The sequence below is a fragment of the Prinia subflava genome, chromosome 10 (assembly GCF_021018805.1).
Source record: "Prinia subflava isolate CZ2003 ecotype Zambia chromosome 10, Cam_Psub_1.2, whole genome shotgun sequence".
NCBI lineage: Eukaryota > Metazoa > Chordata > Aves > Passeriformes > Cisticolidae > Prinia > Prinia subflava.
The window spans coordinates 7,753,511-7,776,955 of record NC_086256.1 but is presented as its reverse complement, the minus strand read 5'-3'; the positions used below and the strand labels follow the sequence as shown (position 1 = coordinate 7,776,955).

The 23,445-nt window shown below is 43.7% G+C and overlaps 1 protein-coding gene across 1 annotated transcript in view; it reads right to left on the bottom strand.

Moving 5' to 3' along the window:
• Positions 1 to 23,187, bottom strand: part of TRABD2B (TraB domain containing 2B) — a 269,261-nt gene extending 246,074 nt beyond the window's left edge. Inside the window, exons 1-2 of the mRNA XM_063407122.1 lie at positions 22,929 to 23,187; positions 21,960 to 22,520 (exon numbers count right to left, since the gene is read on the bottom strand). Of these exons, the coding sequence (XP_063263192.1) occupies positions 21,960 to 22,520; positions 22,929 to 23,036 (669 nt within the window). The 5' untranslated portion in view covers positions 23,037 to 23,187. The remainder of the gene's footprint in view (positions 1 to 21,959; positions 22,521 to 22,928) is intronic.
• Between the last annotated feature and the right edge of the window lie 258 nt (positions 23,188 to 23,445).

Below are 23,445 nucleotides of genomic sequence, written 5' to 3'. Positions count from 1 at the left end.
AAATATTGGGCTCCCCATCCCAGACAAGCTTTTAAATTGTACAGAACAAAAGCCTTTAATTTATATTTGAGTTTAAAATTCTAAGAGCAACTATAAATTAGGCAAATAAACCTGTTGCCCAGGATCAAAAAAGCTCTGACAGTGCCTAGCTGGGAACATGACCAGCAGTTAATCTTCTAATGATCAGCGGTAAATAGACCACTGAAATACCCCCCGCTCAGAAGAAGCTTTCTTTAGTTTCTTTCCTTCTACCATTTTTTTCCTAGCCAAATCACGTACTGAGAGCCTCGTTTTCTCATGGTGTGAGGTCAGTGCAGCTCTGCTCCTCACACTGAGCTACCTCTGTGGAGGAGTCGTGCTCCAAACCCAGCTCAGAGGAGGCTCTGCATGAGCCGCCTGCCCCTTGGAAACCCCCAGCCAAGCAGGAATCCCAGCCGAGCTCACACGCGGCAGCAGGAAAACAGAGAATCAGATAAATAACTCCTTTTGTAGAGCTTTGTTTTTCTGCTTTCCCTCACCATGTGTGTTTCTCTGTGTACATATGCAATCAAGCTGTGCCTGTTAGCAACTGACTTCTGAATTTCCTATCACCCAAAGCTGAAACCTGGCAGAGCCTGACTTACCTGAGGAATCAGGAATGCTGACAGAACCTGCATATTTGAAGGAATCCATCTAGGGTTGCCACAAATCTACCTCGTACAATATTTCTTAAATACATCAGGAGCAAACCTTGAGTAGGGGTTACACTTTTACTCACACTCTTGTGATGATCTAACATCTAAAAGTAGCTGCCACCCTGATATGGACAGCCACTAGCTGAAATGCTGAGAAGCACCTGCTCAGTGCCACAACCAGCTTTGTTTCCCAAAGGTAAGTTATCATAAAATGCATGGTAAGGAAAGCAGAGAAAAAGACAATATTGAGCTAAAAGCAAGTAGGTTTTCTATGGAAAGACTTGGAGTAATTGTAACCGCATTTTCATGTTCAGATGCTGATCTGAGATTACTTCAGATGTTGAGGGTACCAATGAGAGGACACCCAAGAGCAGCAATATTCCCCAGCCTATCTACGGGTTTAATGTTCAAGCACATGGCTATTCTCTGCTTCAGGCAGTGAGCACTGGGCAGTATCTAAATCAGAGCACCCCTGCAGTGAGCTCCAAGCAGTGACAAGGACCCTCACAAGGACCCAAGCAGCAGCAGATAACAGAAATTACACTCTCTGCTCAACTAGAGAACTGGTCCTTGCTGTCCCAAAACCCAGTGTAAACCCCTATGCACAACACCATTCTTTCCCCCTGATGTGCCTGCCTCTAGCTAGCTGGAAAGAAGGGGATTTTTGTCCTGCACAACTCCAAGAAGCCCCTCAGAGCCCTCGCTCCACCTTCCCCATGTGTAGTCAGCATACTCCAGCCTTGCAGGTCGGCTCCTGAGTTTGGCCCTTTATGAATAGATCACTATGCTGGCTGCTCCCAGACGTACACAGCCCGTTGTATGTGGTGGAGAATCGTAAGCAAGGGCAGGAATGCTTGTTTGGCAGCCTTTCCCAGCCTCTGAGTGTCTACTGACTTCTTTTTTTTTTCTTTCTTTTTTTTTTATGTCTCTGTCACCTAATTTGTAAGCTGGGTTTTGATCTTCTCTGCCAACATAAATCAGAGAGAGAGGCACTCCAGACTGACATCAAGCGGGCATGTGCAGGCTTCAGAGTGCTGTGTCCAACCATCTGCATGTCCTGCAGCAGATGGGAGCTGGGATAGGTGACCACACATTTCAACCTGCTGCCTCACCCCTTGGGATCAGCTGGGGCCTGTTCCCTGTCTGTTAAGTCAGCAGCCAGGTGAGAGAAGACAGGTCACTGGTGAAGAAAAAAACCAGTTAAGTCCTGCTATTTACACACAGCCTACATGCTCTCACCCACTCTTTCCATATATATATCTATCTATATCTTGCTCCTGCAATTAAAACATGTTACTTAAGGAGTATATAATATTTCAAGCTGAAGAGTAAATTGGAAAGCTATGTTTTTCATTTACATCAGTTAAACCCACAAGGGACAGCTGGAATGGCAGTTACAATTAGGCTACCCATTAGGATGCATTAGATGACATTAACCCAAGACCTCTCAGGTCCAGCACAAAGCTGTCAGGCTGAAAGGCAGTTTAAGAGTAACCTAGAGCTTTATGGTGACACTCCTGCTCAGTGCAAACATTGGAAGGGAGTTATTTTCCCTCTCTGTGACATGGCACATGGTCAGTGTTGCTGCTTCCAGACTAGAGGGGCTTGGCACGTATTTTAAAGCCTTTATAAGGCTGAAGTCAAATGCTGGAATAACCCTTTCACTTCAACAGAAAAGTATTCCAGAAATGCTGTGCAAAATGCACCAGCAAGCACAGCCAGACGAGGGTGTGACCAATCAGACTCCATTCCCAAATACTGCTTATTCATCCTTCCCATGCGTGGTCGTTAGGATTGGAAATTATCCATCTTCCTGGTAAAGAAAGAAACAAAAATATACTGAGGCATCAAGCCACTGAAGTGCTGCACAAGCACTACTGCTTTTGCAATATCTACCATGGCTGCTTATCTAGGCTGTGATTCTTCTCCTGGGATCCAGCTTCATGAGTTGTCAAAGACAGACCATGAAAGAACATTCAAGTATTAAAAGACTCATAGGAAGCTTGAAATGAACTTAAACGGCAGAGTGCCTGCAACTCAGAGTACCTCCTGAGATTTCACTCACATAATAACTGAATTATTAACTTAAAAAAGAGTATTGTGTGGGAAAATGAAGCCACTTGCTTGTATGTGGCAAGAGTTCTACAGGGATTGAGAAGATATTTTAAAATATCAACTTTTTTTTCCAAATATCTCCTTAGGTATGAGAGGAGACTTGCCAACTGGAGATCATGAATGCTTTAAGGGAAAACAATCACAGCTAGATGCACTGCTGAGACATGTTTGAAGTCCCAGAGACCTGACCCAGTCTCACTTGCATCAAACTACCTGATCCTCTTGAAATCATCAGCAAGCTCCTGTTTGTAAAGCTGCAGAAAATCAGTCATAGCTTTTCACAAAAAATGCCAAGTTGTCCATGTCAAGAAAATTATAGAAAGTCAGGCTATGGGCAGAAGGGGGAGAGGGTTAGAAAAAGAGAGCATTGTTTATGGAACATGAAAAGCTCCAGCGACACAATATATGGAATTCGGAGGGAAACAGGCCCTCCTTTCTTTCTGTACAATTCAAATAATTCCAATGGCAGACTGGATATTCCCCAAAACGAGTTAAAAAAGCACAGGGCTGTCAAAGCAATTTAGAAAGGCAAAGTTGAAGTAAACATGGTGACTTTTTTTTAAGCCTTAATGCTTGGAAGACCTGAATGTTACCCTACCTAGTGTATGCTTTCCACAGAATAGAAAGAAGTAATAGCTGGATATGCAGCCCAGTGCAAGGAGACTGCTTGGGCATTTATGGAAAATGTGTGGAAGTACCCCTAGAAACAATCTCAGCTCAAGCATGGTAACACACACACCTAACTCTAACCCTTTCTAGGTGGTTCCAGGTTCTAATTAAAGAAAAAAAAAATCCTTATGAAGTCCTACTACCAACTTGGAGTTGTTATCTTCAATAATGAGATACTCCTACTCACCCAGGATGTTTTAGAAGTCAGAAAAGCAGACAAATAGTTTTTATTGCTTTCATGTTTCTGCATTTATGAAGATGGGGATTTATCACTAAGAGCAAAACACTCTGAATTCATACTTTCTATAACTCTGTTCTTCTTGCTACTGTTTTACCTCCTCACTCCAGCTCTAAATAGGAACTAATCCCTGAATTTGAGGGACTCTTTGGACCTTCTAATTTCAGGCAAAGCCTTGTTCAAAGTATATATAGGATATTATTCTCCCTTGATATGGGAAGATGGTTTCCAGCATTTTGCATGATTCATTTTTCACTGAGAAAAGGAGAAGTAACACTATTTCCACCTCCTTACCTATCATTTTTGATTTATATGTATATACATGAAATTGTGATTAGATTATGGTAAGTATAATCTTGAATAATTGGATCTAAACACATAAGACTAATGTAATCACAGGACCTCTATTCAGCTAGGTCTAGAGCAATTACACCCAGTAAAACTACTTGGTTTATATATAAACTTTATTCCTCTAAAGGCTTCTGTTCTTTAAAATATCATTTTCACAGAGTTTGTATCAAACACAAGAAAGGCTGCACACTTTGCCAATTCTGAGACAGTGAATTCGAGGTTTTGCTGACTTACCATTAGAAAGACTTATTGCCTGGTGAGCTATCTCACCAGGACTCAACTTGTTTCAATTTCTGCATTAATGGATGATCTGAAACCCAAAAACGTCAGTCTGTCTTTCTCTTGCACAAAGCTTATTGTCTAACTCATGGAAGTGTGTGTTTGAAGGAATGGGGTTTGCTTTCTGACTTTTCTCAACTGACTAGTGTGGTTTTGACTGAGAAGCCAAATCACAGCAACAAACTGCATCCATGTAGTCTCAGCTGCCTGCTGTACTTCTTACAGAATGGGAGGATAAACTGGAGTATGGGAATCTAGTAAGTAACCAACAATTCCTTTCATCTTGGAATAGAAAATTTCCTTCGATAGTTTTAATTATACTCAGGCAGACAATGTGTTGCTGTTGGGTTTGAGGAGGTAATTCCATTTTAGAACAGATTTGCTTAATTGTTTCCATCAGAGGAGAACTTGAAAATATTTCTAGCTTTTAATTAGCAGGTTGGCAGCCTCACTCTTAACTCTTTCTTAAATAACTCTGGATATTGAGGCTTGGAATAAATTAACTTGACATGCGCGCGATGCGCTCTGTAGAGCTCCTGACAGCCACGAGGTGTCTCTAAGAACTGTCCCAGAAGGGGTGTGAATCCTGGTTAACCAACAAGACAAAATCTGAAGTTCAACCTCTGCAGAAGCCTGTTTTTCTGTCTGCAGTTGTAAAAGCTTTCTTTAATAAATGACTCCTAAAAGAAAGAGCATGATCTTGTCTATCAAGTAACTGTGCAGTACTAGAACCAGAGAAAATATATTTACAGAGTCAAAGAATGGTAAAACAAGGGTCTACATCTGGAAGCAGTAAAGGAAAACCTTAAATATGTTAGGAAAAAGTTCCAACAGTGGAAGTCACTTAGACAAAGGAATACGTTGCTAGTTGAGAATGCATGAGGCAACGCTAGAAAGAGGTGCTTCAGAGATGAATTTTGAATTTTATCATAACAACACTATTTGGCTGTGTCATCAAGAGCACTAAAACCCGTGCTGATTCTCAGAACTTGAATTCTCATAATCCAAAACCTACATCTGCATTTGGGCAGCAGCAAAGCACACAGCAAATGCTCTCTGCACAGAGCAAGTGGTTAGGACCCAGAATACTGCTGAAATATAGGAAGCAGAGCCTTTGTCAGGGAGAGGTCATTGTCCTCATAGTCACTGTGTCCAAGGAATTAGCCAACATGGACTTTACTGACTGAATCTCTTAAACATTACTCTGCACTGACCAGTTAAATAGAAATAGGCATAACAGAACGGGAACAGATACAGAAATTGTTTAGCAAAGCCAAACAAGAATTGCAAGCAGGAGGCTAAACTTTTGACTCAAAAGCTGAACTAGGCAGCTCATCTCCTTAGTGATAGGAAGAGGACATTTCTTAGGAGGAAAGAAGAAGATGAACCCTCAAAAATCCAAACCATGACCACCTCTTCTATCTGTCTCTGGTGAAAGGGTAAGTTGGTTGTCTGGTGAGATCTGGGTCATCTGAGCTACAAAGAATGAAGTCCTGGAGCTGCAAGAGATGCAAACCCAATATTTATGCTACAGATTATGTAGCTTCCACGTAAATGATTTTTATTTCTGAAATGAACTTCAAGCTGACTACCCAAAAGAAATCTCCTTGATGAAATGCTGAGGTAAAACTGCCACGTCCTGCCTCCTGTCATTCAACTGTACTCCAAGAACTTCAATAACCATGCACAGCACGACACTCCTGATGTGAGCAGAGACCTGACCTGCTGTAAATCAGACTCAATTACTTATTATAAGTAAGCTGCAAAGCTCTACTACTCTCCTGATGTTTGTAACAAATCTTCTACATTCTACAGAGGTAAAGTCACCCTATTTCAAACAACCTGCCAGGAGGCACAGGAGGACTTTCTCTCCCTGGGCAAGTTCATCCACAGCTGCTACAAGATTTCCACCTCTACTGCTACCTACAGTTCAGTGGGGAAAAACAATAATACCTCAATAAAAAGTTACAGATTCAGCCTTTTCTACTCTTTAATGTGTTGTTACACACTAACAGCATGAAAATTTCCAATTGAGTCACTCACCAGATTGTTCTTCTGCTGATGGGACTCATGGGTTTTTTTAACTTCTCTGTATATTTGAAATTGAGACATTTCAAGGAACGTTTCTTTCCTCAAATACAAAAAAATTACATGAGCACTGTTTCTGTTTAAAAAAAAAAAAAGCATTTTCCAAAAATAAATAGCTCTAATATCTCGCCCATCTTACACGCAGAGAACTGAAACACAAAAGGCCACGTCAGGATTGTCTCTGAGAGCCCAGAAAACTCCTGCCTCCTCCTAATAGAGCTCTCCTGATAAGCTTGGAATAGTGCATGTAGAGCTCATGGAGTCCAGCTGGCCTAGAATGCTTCATGGATCACAGACAGGTATATCCCACATATGGAGAATGAGCCGAAGAAACAGTCAGGGGCTGCTGCTATTTCAGAGCCTCATATACCCATCATGGCTTTATCCCATCCCACAACACTTCCAGACACTCCAAGTTTATTCTCCCTGGACTCTGCATACGCTAGGCTGCATCCAGCTGCTGCTGAAGGGGCTCTGCAGTGTGTACTGCACACCAGACAGAGCAGCCACAGGAGGTGACAGGAGTCTGGCACAACTGTCCCTGTTTTCCATTCCCTCTGCCTTGCAGTGCTGTCCATTGCACTCCACTCCTACACGCTGGACTGCCACTCAAGTCCCTGCCTTGAGCTGGCTGCTCTCCACTGCAGCTGATTCCAGTGGCAATGGTCCTGTTGTGCCGTGGATGGTTGGAGGCACCCGGCATCAGAGACATCAGCAGCCCAAAAGGGGCCACAGAGCCTCAGTGGGGCTCACTGGCCTCCAAATGCCAGCCTCTGCCTAGTGCAAAAGGCTCCCAAGAAAGGGCTAAAGTATGGGCAAACACAATGGCACCTCTTTCATTTGGACACGCTGAGGTAGCCCAAGTCAGCTTAAAACACCTCGTTCACTTCAATCCTCTGTTTTAAACTTGGATAACCCGTGGCTCTTCACAGACTCCTCATAAAGTGCCAGGAGTTGCACTTCAAATGCACAAGGCACATGTGGGTCAATATTACTGTCTTCTCTCAAACCAGGGGTCCTATTCAGGGCTGCCTCCAAACTGCTGGATGAACCTGGTCACCCCTGAGGCTCCTGTGAAGAGGAGGAAAACTGGATAAAGAAGACCAAGGACATACTCCTCCATTGATGTCAAATGTGGTGGGGAATTCAAAGGGCTTCAGACAAGAGGAAAGGTACATTGGGTGAAATAATACCAGTATTTTTACTGTTTTGATAAGCACGATGGATGATAAAAGATCTTGGAAGGCATTAACTCTACTTCACACTGGAGTGCTGTTAAAGCCAGCATGGCAAGAGACTATAACCCTGTAAACATATGTTGTGTATTAGATTTTGATCTGGCAGCTTGCCTTAATTTTGTTTTTTTAAGACTCCAGCTAGTTCCAAATACACTTCCATGTTTGTATTCCAGAAAATGAGCAAAAGGCAGAATTCTTGCGCGACGGGGACAAAGGAATGCACTGGACTGTAAGTTCACTTGAAAAAAAAAAGCTTCCATTAGTATTGGCACATCAGAAAGAGGATGACAAAAATATCAGCAAATTCTTTTTTCTATCCCTTTCTTCAAGCTGTTTGCTTTTTCCAGTGTGCACTTCACAGCTGCTGAGAATGGTAACGATTTTAGTCTCTTCTGTCTGAACTATTAATATGGACAGAAGTGACAAAAGAACACCTTTCCAGATAATTTTGTGACTCCCAGCTCTCTCCAAAAAAGCAGCCCCCGGAGCATCCCCTGAACAGCAATTAGCCTGGGTCCCTGTAGGTGCAGACGAAGAAATTCTTTGGAGAGGCGTTTCAACTGCTCAGGATTGGGAGTTCCAGCTCATATAAACAAACACTGTTACAAGAGGCAAAGTTGATATGGATTTATGCAAGGAATGCATAGACTGAATAAGCAATTTGGTAATTAATGGAGTTGACAGGCACTTTCTAATAGTACTCAAGTATGTGCAGACTGAATGGTTTCATATACAGGCTGAACCAAAGACAGTATTAATTTTTAACCCATTTTATACCTAATCACTCAGATGAAGGAAACACATGCATTCTTTTCCTCTTGGGTATTAGTGTTGACCTCACAAAGCCTGACTATTGGGACATAAATCCTTTGCACTTAGTGCTATTCCACACAACAAACCCACAGATGTCTTGTACAGGATGATATTTTTCTTAAAGACCATTTGAAGAATGAACTTTTGATTACTTTCTCAGTATTGATTACTTCTTTTATGTCCCACAGCTTAAATGCAGCAGTTTTGCTCTTAACAATGAGCTGAGTTGCATGAGTTCAGGGAATTTCTGAAGAGCCCCTCATGACTAGAAGAAAATTTCTTTTATTACTGGCTTCCAAGCAAGCCAAACCACTGCTTCTACAAGCCCAGCTGCAGAAATTAAAGATGCTTAGTAAAGTCTTGAGCAAAGCACTGTCCCACCTGGCAGGAGATGATGGTAATTTATTGTGCATGGAAGACATTGTGACATTTTGAACTGCACAGGGAGAATGGAGCAGTAATATAACTGCTCCCACACAGGAATAAGATACTCAATGTTTCCTCAGTCTGGAACAGGTTCAGGGATGATGCCTTGATCTGTTTCACAACTTTAGCCCTCTTAGGATCAGGAAACAGGCTTCTAATGCATTTGGTTTATGTTCTCATACCCTAGACAACAGAATAATCTTCTAAAGGTTGTGTCCACAGAAACCAGAAACCACCTATGGAAACAAGATTTGGTCAGTCTTTCCTTACCCCACCCTCTCCTTCTCGTTTAGTGACAAAATCAAAAACAAGACCAAGACAACCACTTTCTAGGGCCTCCATAAAGGCATTGAAAGATCAGAAGGGACTACTTGGAAACACACTGTCTCCCCTCACTGAAGCTGTGGGTAATTGGAAAATACCTACTGAATGACCCCAGTTCTCCAGCAAAAGGTCAAATGGAGTTAGAGTTGAGGTCCTTCAGACCCATTATTCTGTCTACCTCAACAGCAGCCACCTAGGAAAGTATATATTAAATATATGCTCTGTTAAAAGCCTTGTAGATGGGGCAGAATTCTGGCAGCCTGCTGGGAACTCAGCAGCAAATCAACTTGCTACGACTGCTCAAACATCAAATGACACAGTGCTGCCTGCTAAGTGCCCCCCACTCCAACTCCAGCTGCAGCCGCCTTTGAAGAAAGGTGCAATGCCTTCTGCATAGATGTACATGGCAAATAAAGTCTTTTAAAGCATGTGAGAAAGAAAACTGTCATCAAAATGTACCGAGCAATTACGGGTTGAAGGTTGAACTATTATTACTTCATGCCCTCCCATTCCCCTCCCCTCCAGGGTGGGAAGAAAGGGGGAGGATTATTCATTTGTATTCAAGCACTTCATTAATGTTTATAAGAGAATCCAAACACGCAAGCAAAACAAGGACGAAACACTCGCGCCAGACGTGTGATGCGATAAATGTCACTGGAGCAAATATTTAGATCTGTTTACAGAGAGGCCTATTAAGTCCTTTTTGAAAAGCTGTGCGGTGTTGTGGCTTGGTCTCTGCCTAGCAGCTCCAGCGTAAACACATGGAAGATGGCTAAGTCTCTCTCTCTAATTTTGTTATGACATCTGGAAACCTAAGGAGGTTGGGAGAAGCCAACTGGCTGTTCTACTGCGATGTCTAGCTAGAGGGTCTGCCTGCTGAATGATGGCAGGACATGCAAAGTGGAGTTCTCCAGCTTGTGCCAGAATCAGTGGATTTTCAACACAACAATCCCTCAACAAAGGTTGTTGCAACACACAAGCCCTTGGTTCATTGCTAATGATGCAAGTCTATGCTCTCTGCCATTTTTCAAGACCATATGCATTTGGGAAAATGAGTTCTATTAGGGGATAAAACAGCAAAGGGGGTGGAGCCACTCTATTCACCAAGGGATGAAGATGTGTCCCGTAGTCCCTTGCCCAAAGGGCTGTAGGTTCTAGAGTTAACACTCAGCCTGGACTTCTCCACATTTCCCCTTCACATCACCATCTCATCAACTCTAGCCCCTCTGCATACAAATATTTCTTTTTCTAAGAGTACTAAATAAGTTGAGAGGTGTAAGAGAAATTTATAAATGGAAAAATTATAGTCTTAGCCCCAGGTGTAGTAACGTAATTGGAGTATTTCAGCCTCTGAAGTCATGCCTCAGTTTCCAACACATTATTTAAGGCCTGCAGGTATAAAATTGTCTGTGTTGTGTATACAAAGACTAAGGATTCCTTATCTACATGCCCAGCTTGCTCTCCTTCTGTTTGGAAGGAATGTTGCTCAGGCCATACAGATGTACAGGACTCTCCAGGGTGACCTCAAGGGTCCTAGCTGAATTGAAACACTTAATTTGAAACTCTCCTTCTGGCTCAGTGAGTCTGGTTCACTTTTCTCCATGGCATCAAAAATTCAACACGAAATCACAAGTAACTTGACTCAGTTTGGTTTTTAAGCCTGTCAGAATCACAAATTAATTAGAAGAATATTGACAAACATTTCTTTGCTCCCTCATTCTCTTAATAAATTATCTGTCTATATGAAACTACTTTCTGCATAAACCAGAAGGAAAGACACCTTGCCTAGTTTCAAGAGATACAGTTTTGGGTTCCCAGTACAAGAATTGCTGACTTGTTTGATTTGTTTTAACTGAAACTGAAACTACACTGAGGGAACTACACAGAGCTTTGCCCCAAGAACAGGTGCCCAATCTTTTGGGATTCTCCTGTAGTTATATTCCAAGCTATACCCTCAGGTCTAAGCACTCTTGGGAAAATACACCTCTTCCTTCTCTGACTGATAATGATGGATTGTTGATGTGACAGTTGCTAAACTTGTTATTCTCTTAAAAGGTGTAAGAAGGGTGTGATACTTCGTGTTTTAGAAGAACAGAAAAAGTCATGCAACCACTCAGCTGAACAGTAAATAAACACTGTTGTCCCTACTGCATAACAGGGATAAATCTCTTCAGACTTAAGCATCCAAGAGAATTCTTTTTTCCTGCTGAAGTTTTCCTTTCTAATTAGTGTCCCTGATTAATTCTTGCAGAAAATGTGCAAAAGCTTAGTGGCTTGGTCTCAAACCATGTTCCCTTCCATGATGCTACATTCAGCTGTTACTCTCTTCTTTTCCTGTTTTATATTGCTCTTAATATACCAGACTCTTCAGGAGTGCCAGGCCTCAAAACGTTGTCAGTAGCGTGCCAAACATCCACAGGGAAGAGAGAGGAATCCCTTCCCCTACCCTTGTTCAGCTACCTCCTGCTTTGGAGCTAACCCTTGGGTTATTTACGTTGTGTGACCTTGAGATAGATGGCATTTGGCAGGCCGCCAGATGACTTTGTGTTTCAAATCAAACATTCTCAGTTTCTCCCACACTGACAATGGGAATAATTCCTGAATGCTTTTTTGGGGTTGGTTCTTCCCATCTCATTGCCTGCTGTGGAGCTCTTTGGTAGCTACGTCAGGGCTGGTGAACTTTAGCTTGACTTTCTTGTTAGACTCAAGTACCAAGTGCTGTGTGTGGTTTTCTTCTGTGGTTTGGTGTGTATGTGTATGTGTGTATTTTCTCTTTGTCCCAGAGTGTCTGCACTGCTGGTATTAAAGCTACAATTGTTCTATATATAAAGCAAAGATCCCTCGAATGATCTGCCAAAGGCTTTATCTGTGAACAGTCTTTGTCTGTACTTGCTTTGCCGTTAACCAGTTTTGACTCTACTTCACAATGGCTGGAGCTGCTTTGCCTTAACTGATATGTATCAAAGAGAACTGCTAAAATTAACTGCTCATGAACTGTGTCCAGGATGTTAGATTAACTCATGTGGAATCCTTCAGTGAACAAACTGATTTATGATGTGTTATGACATTGTTATTTGATGTGTTGCACAACAACTTGATTTTAAAATATGAAGAGCGCTCCATTAATAAGAGATAAATCTTTCCAGTGTAATTCAAATGAATCTGCAACAACTTTAGAGAGAGTGTGATAAGGGATCTTGTGTGGGTTTAGTGATTGTGTTTTGCATTCTTGGCAATATCTTCCACTGAGATCTCTTTGTCAGTAATGACAAAACCCAGCCAAAATATGCCAAAATACGACACCTTTTGGGAGATTGTAGCTCTTTGTACTTCCTAAAATACAAAAAGGTACTACTACCAGTGATTCCCTGTGACTAATATTTCCAGCTTTGAGTACGTACAAGGGCATCAACAATGCTTTCTTTCCACTTCAGAGCCATAATTTGCTGAAGTCCCTACAGGGTACATCCATTCCAAGCTTATCCAGCCACAATTAACACACAGCAAGTGATCAGAGCAGTCATTTTCATTTTCAGGAAAAAACCCACCTTTATATATTTAGATATAAATTGAGTAATTTTTTTTAAAGCAAGCACTATTCTATTACTGGAACATGAATCAGTGCAAATGCTGACCTTAAACTACGAAGTTTTTAGAGTGTGTTTCAGATGAATACATGTTAAAGGCTCAGATCTCTCTGGATACCCAGCTTCAACAAAAATGCCTTTGAAAGCGTGTTTGAGTTATACACTGTACAGTGTGTCTCATTTCACAGCCAAGCCACTCAAGTTAATAAAGAAAATCCTCTCTGGGCTCACACAATTAGCTGGGTAAAAAGCTGGCCAGTGCCAGTCTGCAGACAGGGACAAGCTGATCCATAAAGCTGGACAGTGTTCCATCCCTGCAAAGGCCTGTTGCCTTGAGCCTCTGAACTTCATCTTGCCACCAAAACACCTGGATTATTTCAGGATGGTATAACATTGTCTCATGGACAGATGAAGTATTTTCACACTGGTAGTCTATAAATGGAAAGGAGAAATGCTGAAGGAGCTGGACTGCATCCCAGTTGTTTGTAGGTTAAACCATAATAGAATTGTTTTGGCCATAACTTTGTATTAGAAACTTGACTTTGTTCAGTTTTGGGTGTCAGAGCGTTATCTTCTCCAGCAGGCAGATAGTGAGCTTTTCTGAGGATGTTCTTTCTAGCTTTTGTCTGTCTTAATCAGGAAATTCATTAGGAAAAAGAAGGGCTTTTTCTGTCAACTCTTATGAAAACAACAATTTTAGGCCCTTTTTGCACACTTGCACCGCTCCTGCCTTTGTGATATCCCAAAAATAAAGCATTACCTCAGCTTGAAAGTTAGCAGCCCATTTGACTCCCAGTATGTCAGGACCAGTTCCTCTCATGGTGTAAGGCTTAGTACGTTCACAATTAACAGTGCTGTGATGATTTTACCAGTGCTTTAGAACCAATGAGACACATTGGGACGTCCCATTACACTTCCCTCTGGCATAACATTTATCTCAGTGATCATTTCTAAAACTGTAAATCAATCACATGCCAGGAATACAAAGACCTTCAAAAATTTGGGCATGTTTCTCAAATCACCCTTTTGCCTTCTCCCTCTCTGCTGACTCTGCAAACTCCTGCACTGTGAGGATTTGGTCTCACATTTAAATAAATATTCCCCATCACTATTATGCTGTCACCTGTAATAGGAAAAGGCTGCAAGAAATCAAAGGAGAGCTAAATTTGTGCGGTGGCAGAAAGCGTACAGAGAATAATCAGTCTTCATTTTGATTGTTAACAAAAGTGAGGGAGCCTAATGGAGACCTTGGATTTAGTACAGTCTCTAAAATATTGAGGGGATACTTTCAAGACACAGAACCGCCTACTTGAAAGAAATACTTTTCCTGTGTTCATTGTAACTTCACTTTTATTAAAATGGAAAGAGGTTAGAAAATAACTGTAAGATTTGTTTCCTTTTTCTCATTCCTTGGCTCACTAAGAGACTCTGATGAATATTGCTTTGCTCTATGAAAGCAGCTTCTTCTCTGTTCTATGTATTGGATATATCTGTGTCTCCCAACAAGTGCCCCAATGGAAGAGTTAGGGTAGAAGCAGCAAGCAAGTTTAATTAAATCTGGGAGAAACATGAAGCATTTGTTGCTATTTCCTTAATTATGCTGATACAGCTAACATGCTGCCTATGACTGAATTCCTAGCTTTTTGCCCCATCTTTGCTAACTCCTGTTTTGCAGGGATACCCAAGCATGAAGACCCTCTGGACTGGAATTCATGTGGAAAGCTTCGTAACTTCCACACTAACTGAGCCTAGCAAAAGAAGAAATCAGATTAGTTTCTTTTTCTTTTTTTACAATCCTTTCTCTGTGTGCCACTAGGAGTTTCTGGGAATGATTCAGTGTTTTCCCTGGCTTCAAGGGACTCTCTGGAATGGGCACAGCATACAGGATTTGGTCTGTCACTTTTAACACTGCTATACATCAGCATGAGCTGCAATCCTAATTTTGAGGACCCCTCAGCATTGTTGCAGTGCCTGGACAGAGGTGATCAGCAGTGGTCCACTGATAATAAATCTAATTACAATATTTCAGGGATGATGATTTCTTTAGGTATAACTAGCCTATGGGAGTTTATCTATGATGAAAAATGGGGTGTCCAGGACTATGCTAAATGACCCTTAGAGTGGAAAATCTTGGGTCTTTGATCTCATTCAAACTAAAAATACTTTTGCTAATAAGCCTCCTCAAGTCATACAACATCCATTTCAAAATGCTAAGCACATGGGTTTAATTTACAGTTTTTACCAGCTTTCATTTATATTGTGCTAGAAGTCCTGAAATGACTTGCAACAGAAGCTCTAAAATATTGGAAATCCAAATGTGAAGGACTGCTGTTGGAATAACTAGTGATAAAAGCAGCAGACATGAGTGTGAATTCCTCCTTGAGCTTCTAACCAGGTCACTTTTCATTCTCTTTGCCTTTAAATGACAATTAGATCCAATAAACAGTAACAATAATACAAAATAGCTGTATTATTCTCTTGAGCACCAGAAAAAGGGAATTCATGGAGGTGTTGGGACACCATAACTACCAGCTGTTGTGATGGATACAACCAGTCTTACAGGTTAGCTGCATGTCTGTTCCCACTCTGCAGAGGGCATAGTCTTGCTCCAATTCCAGCCCAAGAACAGAGGTATTAAGTTCAAACACAGAAATCTGCAGTTTTAAGCTATGCAGGCACCAGTTTAATTTCTGGTGTCTCAAGCGATCAGGAAACTGTAATGCTTTTGGGTTTACATAAGTAGTATTAGGTTCAAAATTTGTTGCAATGTTCAGAAAAAAAGTCTTAATAATTGCAACCTAGAAATAATTTGAGAGCTTCACAATAATATTGAAATTTTGTCATCAACCCACAGTGCTTTCTGCAGATTTTAAGTATAGTGGCATTGAGCATCTGTACTGGTTGTCTGCTTGGAAGAGGGATTTGGGAAAGTGTGAGAACACGAGGCAGATATGTTTCCCTGCAATATGGGTCTCTTCTAACACTCACCCTTGAAAGTTAAAAACAATAAAGTTTCTAAAATACCAGTCATTGCTGAAAATCTCCATTTCTGTGCTACAACCTAAGCACTGTGCTCTGAGGATGTCAGCTTACAGTCATTCATCCAAGCAGGCAGGGAATATCTAATAAGACCAAAAGATGAAAGAAATCACACCAAGTTCATCTGGCTCGAGCAGTAACACTGTGATTTCTTCTGCCTTTTACCTGTCTCATCAACTCCTAATGACAGTGAAAAGATTAATAAGGGTTTGCAGTGTAAAGCCTAGCACAGGGGAAACCTGTTATTTTACAGTACGTTTCTCTGAAGTCCCTAAATATGCTTTGCCCTGCCAGGAGCCCTGTCACTGATCTCTCTGCAGGAGTGCAAGGTGAGTGAGTGCCCTTGCTTAAGATCATTTCTGGCCTTTGCAATCCAGGAACCTTTGACTTGCCCAAATGATGTGGGCTGGCTTTATAAGGTGGATTGCTACTCACTAGGGAGCTGAGGGGAGGCTGTTAAAGACTTTCTGAGGACTGTAGGCTGCACCATACTTGAAGTTGAGGTTTTAAGGTCAATGCTTCATTCTGTCCATAAGTAAAGAACTCTCGGCCTGAAGGAGGATCCTGACTGCTCCTGCACCAGCATTACAGAGTGACAGCAAATAACAAACATTGAAAATCATCACTGTAAAAATACCATTCACTGAACAGGGGCTTTTGTACCTACTGGGTTAGCAGCTCTGAGGTGGCAAAGACACAGGAAAAAATGGCACAATTCTGCTGTTTGACTTCTATACACTGGTAAAGTTAAACTGCTTCAGGTACAGTAGTGACTCCCTCCAGTGTCTGTCAGAATGTTTTCTGGGGATTTTTCCCTTTCAAGGCCCATCTTACAAAGATGTAATTCCTAATAACAATCACAGGCAGCACCCATAATTTTGCAAACAAATCAACCAGCAGAATCCTCCAGAGCTGCTCGTGGGAGGCAAGTACACCTGCCTTAGGCTTGGATATTACCAGGGGAGGGGTGAAGGATCAGAGGGAAAGGAAAGGCTCCTACCTGACCTGTTGTACAAACACTTCTGGCAGTTACATATACAATAAATAAAACAGATGAACTGCCAGCTGCCTCTCGAGCCATCATTAGCAACCTGAGCCATCCAAGGGGCTGTGGGGCAGGGGCACACAGTCACTGGCTGTGCAGAGCAACACCTACAGGTGGGTACAGCTATAAAACTCAGCTGCTGATCCTTTCAGGTGTTACTGCTACTGCTGTACTTTTAATTCTTGCATGGTTACATCCTCGACAACTCCCCTGATGAAGACAGGGGGCATAAAGCACCCACATAAAGTAGCTTCTACTAATATTTATATGGAATTAAATTGAAGGATTTCTATTTTTGCTGTATGAATTTCTACCGAGGTTAATTTTGCTGGGGGAATTTTTTTACCCTGGGGCATAAGGGGGTGAAGGGAGTGATAGTTTATCAAAAGCCAGCAAGCTGAAAACTATGTGCACTAAGTATAGCTATGTGAATCAAACCCTTTAACATTTCTTTCAAGAACAGTCAGCAGGTAATGCTATTTCTGATGACTCCTGCTCTCTTCACAAAGCCTGAAATTCTATAAAAGCAAGAAGGTGCCATTTCTACTAGGTGAAACCCACTTTTATTTCAAAAATTTAAAAAAAATCATCAATATTCCCTCATATAAACTACACAGACTATCAAAAGTCAGCTAGCTCTGAAACTGACCCCTTTTTATTCAGTTCAGAAAACTCTGAGCCCCGATCTTTCATTAGGACAAACAAGTTAATTTCTCTTGAAGTCAGTTACACTGGTCCTGTCAGATTGGAGAATCCCAGCTTTGTGATCACAGAAATGTTTAATTTTTTAAGAGGACAGGGCAGAGAGTGTCCAGGATGTGGCTGTGTATATTACTGTGTATATTACTGTTTTGCCACTGAGGGTCCAGCTTCGAGGCTGCAGAGCTGTCAGTGACCAAACATGATGGACCACCCATCGGCCTTTTATTAACCAGCACTTGTTCCCCCCTCTAATCCTATCACCAGAGTAATCAAAGCTGCCATGTCCCAGGGTTTGATGGAACAGCAGGACCTGGGAAATGAAGACTGATTTTGTTAACAAAGTCATTCCTCCCCATGAATGCTGTCTCATTGGTAGAAAGCGGGGAGATGAGGTTTATTTGTGCAGAGAACGAGGCGGCAAAGAAATGAAAGGTGGAGAATGGTGAAGTGTGAAGTTTAATCTGGCACAGTCTGAGGTTTCTTTCTTTGAGGCCGTCTCTGATCCAATCAACACTGGTTTGATATTTAACATCTCCCCCTGCAGTTGGAAATGATACCAGCCGGAGGAGACCAGAGTCAGGGCTTCCCAAACAGCCAAAGAGGAGAAAAGGGAGTGCTGGCAGCTCCCCACAGGCCTGACAGCTTCCCTACCAACAGGCTGGCATGAAGCTGGACCCTGAAACAAAATTTCCCCTGCAAACCTTGGGATGTAGGGCATCTGCAATGAGCTGAATGCAGACTGTCCCTGAGGAGAGCAAGCTCGGGATGAGATGGGAAAGGGATTTTAATCCTAACGCGGAGGAAGGGCTGTGAACACTGTCTGGGAATGGGGATCCTGCTGAGAAACAGGATCAAACACAAGCAAAAGATGCCACCTACCTCCCCAGGGAACAGCAGTTTGGGTAGAGGAACAAGACCTTCCCCTTGCTGACAGCACAGACCTTCAGTGGGGACACACTGCAATCACTCCGGGGTGATGGGGTCCCATGAAAGCCCTGGGCCATCAGGGAGGATGCAACAGACCTGAGCAGCTGCAGGAGCCATCATCAGAATTCTCCTTACTCCAACAACAGCGTGGGGAAAGCTTCCCATCATAGGCCCACATGAGGGTCCCAAAGAAGAGAGAAAGCTTAGCCCTATTCCCAGCTCAGAAGACACATGGATGAGTCCTCAGAGCCAGCAGTGGCTGCAGTGCCTCTGCCAGGATTCCACAAGAAGGCCTGGAATGTCACCTGCCCCTCACCAGTTCTCAGCCCTGGCCAACTTGACTTTGCCCTTTTCTGGCCACTCTCTACATAAACATCAGTGCAGTCAGACAGACTTGTGTGCTTCCTCTTCCTCACTAGCCTCAGCTCTTCCTGTCCCACCTTCCACAAAAACCCTGAAACTTCAAACAACAAGGAGCAGTAAAATTCCAACCTGACCCAAACCTGCTACGAACTCCTCTGCATCCCGACTCCCAGCACTGCCTTCTGCTGGGATTCAGACACCTTGACACCAGCTCTACCATACCCGGGGCCCAGACTTCGAGTGACCAGCAGCTGCCAGAGTCCCAGGAGGTGGGATAACACTTCCCCCCAGGATCCAAGCAGGAGAAAGGCTGGTCAGCAGGAGGCAGGAGGATGGGAGTGATGTGGAAAAGCAGCAGGAAACACTGTGCAAGGGTTTCAGGGGGAGCAGAGCATCAAACTACAAAGTTTTGGGGTTTACAATAGAAAACAATGCTCCCTGCCCTACCTGCAGGAGCTGGCTCTCCAGGAAGCAGCTAATTATATGAGCCACCTTAATCTTTTTATCCGGCTAAGACAATCAACATTTCAAAGCCACGCACAGAACGTTTCAAAGATCGTTCCTGGTCAAAAATGCAAGTGTATCCACTTTCTTTCAGAGCAGATCAAAACCAAGTACCACACCGGGACCACTCCTAGATTTCCTCCTCCTCACGGTATCAGATTAACAGATTTGGTGTATGTAGTCAGATTAAATATTTGCAGTAGCACAAAGCTGCCTTTGAGGAGAAGAAGTAGGGGAAAAAAAGCTTTTTTTGTCTTTTTTTTTAAATTTGCTTAGGGCAAAAATACTGGACTTTGGGGACGTGGGAAACAAAAGCATTGACATGATTCAGCAAGGCACAGTCCTAAAACCTGAATTCTGAATGCAATAATGTGCAGTGTTCCTGTAATAGTAATGCTGAAAACAGGTAAAAAACCGCTGATGCCCTTAGCAGATTTGGGACTATAATTTATCACAGATGTTCTCATCAAACTGTGCAAACACCCTGCGAGACAAAAGCTGCTCAATTTCTGATTTCCATTTTAGTGTGTTTTAATTACGTGTTGCTTACGGAAGGCTCCAAGACCTGGAATTGGGAGGTGAAACCTTGCAATAGTAATCCACTCTACTAAATTAGCACAGTAATACACCAAGCAGTAGGACTGCCAGACGGTGTGATAACATTACAAATTACTATTGTTAAACAACTAGCCAGGTGTCAGGATGCATGGAAATCTAGAGGAAGCAAGAAAATAAATATCTGGTTTGTTTTGTTTAATTTTGTCTCCTGTTGTTCTGGTGGCCTTGTTCCCAGAAAAAAGCTTCAATCTAGGAAAAGTCCTCCTGAACGCTGATCTATTTCAGCAACTTTGTTAATTCTCTCTAACAATTAAAATGGAATGTATTCTTTTAATCAGCACAAATGTTTTGCATAAATGACTGCCCTTTGCTTGTCAGTAGTGGTAATACTTTTACTGTTCTTTTTTAGATTATTTTTGGAGCAAAATGAATGGGAAATTTTTGTTTCTATTTAAAAGTTGGACAGAGAAACAATTATGGTTAAGACCAGCAGCAAGTTTTGTGCTCTGTCCCTTTTCCCTTCTCTGTTGCTCACTCTCTAAAAAGAAAAAAATGTAGTATGATTCACATTTAAAAGGCTTCCAAGTGGTACAATTTTAACCAGGTGCTTTCATGTGCTTGATTCTAACTGCCATTTTTGACCTAATACAACCAAACACTATAGGATGTCTGGAATGGTTAATTATTTTTACCTCACCTTAAAAGAAGGGGCTCAACAGAGAGGAAAGGCACTTAAAACCTTTCAGATTGAACAGTGTAAAACGAATTCCTTGATTTGGATGGGCGTTAAATAATGGAAAGGTCCTGAGGAGCTTTATTTTAATTATTTTTGTTGATAAACAAGAAAATACATTCAAAAGTGTAGGCAACAAATCTTCTCTCAAGGCTGCATGCAGAGTTAAAACTCCTGGCTGAAATATCGGATGAACCAAATGTGAGAGCCGGACTTTTTCCCCTTCAAATAGTTCCTACTGGACTTCAGGGGAGCAGGGGGTGAAGGCACTCTAAGGACATTTTAATCACACCCAAAATTAGTACTTTAATCCTTATTCCCACATCACCAAGAAATTTTTTGGTCAAAGTAGGACAGTAAGATAAGGCTGGAAATAGACTGATCCAAAACTAATGACGAAAAGCAGGTTAAAAATGAAATATCATAGCAGTAACTGACACCACCTTAAATCTCTCCTGGATTATTTGTTTTCTTCCACACACATTCATTTCCTCAATTTCTAGTAAAGCTCATTTCACATAAACAGTTCCACAAAGCAAAGTCAATAGCTGTTACTGTGTTCCTGATTAATCCACTGAAATGAAATAGATCTCATGGCTTAGTATTTGGTTGTTTAAAGCTAAATCCATTGAAAGAACTCCGGAGTCCAGTTACACCAATAACTTTTGTTTCTTAACCTACATCCTTTTCTGTTTGCTGAAATGTACCTGGTCTGAAATGAAATAAACCCATGTATATTGCACACTTAATTTCCCCCAGTACAAGGGCAACATGAGTCACTTTCTTTTGACCTGGAGTGACCACTAAAAAGACAACTGACAGTTTGCATGTACTTAAATCAATTTGAACAATGTCGAAATTTCTATTTTCATTGTTCATGCTTCATCCTCTTCCTGACAAGTACCACAGAGCTGCTTTACTTCAAAACAAACAAATAAACAACAAAAAAATCACTTTTTACCCAGCTCTGGGGCAGGATGGGAAGCACACAAGTTTCCCTCACAAGTGGCAAGCAAGCAGATGCACACAATCACACCCCGGACATCTGCCCCTCAAATAAATTATACACATTGATACACACGCAGCGGTCACCACGCATATCACGGGGTTCCTGCAGGCAGCACGGATCGGCGTGACAGAGAACAGGCAGCCCAACACAAAAGCTGTGGTGGTGAATGACCACCCCACTGCAGCAGGCTTGGGGTTCACCCCATCAACTGATGGAAGTGCAAGGAGAACGGCCCCCATACCCTGGGATAAGACACGAGGCCCAGAAGCCTCCTTACCTGGGAGAAGTTGAGCCCGTTCAGCGGGTGACATTGCTCCTCCACCCGCTCCACCGCACCCGTCTTCTTCTTCATCCTCTCGGCCTCCTGGGCGAGGTAGAGATCGAGCACCGGCACCCCTCTGGAGCGGATGTCCGTCTCCGTCAAGGAGTTCACCATGAGCATCACCCAGACGGGCCTCTTGCGCTCCCAGTTCCCGGCGATGGCGTTGAAGAGGTAGTCGGCATAGAGCCCTTTGCCCCGCTGGTCCGGGGTCATCCAGTGGGGCAGCATCAGCTTGATGTAGTCCAGGTGGCGTTTGAGGCGCCGGTACAGCTCCCGGGGTAGCACGTCCTGCAGGTTCTCCCCGTGGGGCAGCATCTGGCAGCTGGCCAGCCCTGATATGGTGTAGGGGTCCGTGAGGTCCAGCTCGAAGTAGACGCTGGAGCTGGCGTGGAAGGCGGCCTTGGAGTTGTCAGGGATGAAGTCCCAAACTCGCGTGTAGGGCACGTGGATGGTGCCGAAGAGATAAGCGGGGGGGTCACGGCGAATGGTCCAGAGGAAGGAGTTGAGATCTCCTTGCTGAGGGGAAGACAGAGGGGCTGGTCAGCGATGGAGGGGCACAAAGGCAAGAGACAGTGATGCCACCCTCAGGGCTGCCCGCAGGGCAGGAGGAGCGGGGGTCCCGCTTCGCCCTCTCCTCGCACGAGCCCCACGCGGGCTCGCAGCAAGCAAAGCCCACGGGCACCGTGAGGCCCGCGTGGGGCAGGGTCCCGCCGCGGACCCCGCTCGGCCCCGCATCCCTGCACCCCGCTGCAGCCCCGGGCCCTCCGCGGGGCAGCGCCGCCACACCTGCGGGGCCCCGCGGGGCGGGGGGGCCCCTCCGTGTGCCCCCGTCCCGCCCGCGCCCCGCGGCCCCCGCGCACCCCGCGGACACGCGCGCATCCCCCGCGGGCCGGCGCGCCCCCGGCCCGGCCCGGCCCGGCTCACCGAGCGGGGCAGGTCGCACTGCCCCGTGTCCATCTGCTCCCGCCGGGCCGCGGCGTCGGGCAGGAACCCCCCGAAGACGAAGCAGATCAGCGTCAGGTTGAGTTGCATCCCGCTTCCTCTCGGTCTCCTCTCTCTCCTTCCCAGATGAGCCTTTTTGGATTTCTAAGATCTTTTTTTTTCCTCCCCCTCCTCCTGCTCTTCCCCTTTTTTTTTTTTTAGCCTTTTTTTTTTTTTTATTCAAACAAACTTTGCCAGTCCCATCTGCATCTGACAAGTGCAGGGGGAAGGACTGACTGCCCCCTCCCTCCCATGCTCTCCCCCCTCCCGCCCTTTCCCACCCCCACCCCCTCTGGCTCCGGGCTTGTCAGAGGCGCTGGATGCTTTGGGGAGGACGGTTCTCATCGCCAGCCTCCGCCATGCTTTGGTGTTGCAGACCGGAGACGCTCCTTCCCGCCCCGCCGCTTCGGGAGGAGGTTGGGAGGAGAGGGGCGGGGGGGGGTGGAAGCGGGGGGAAGGG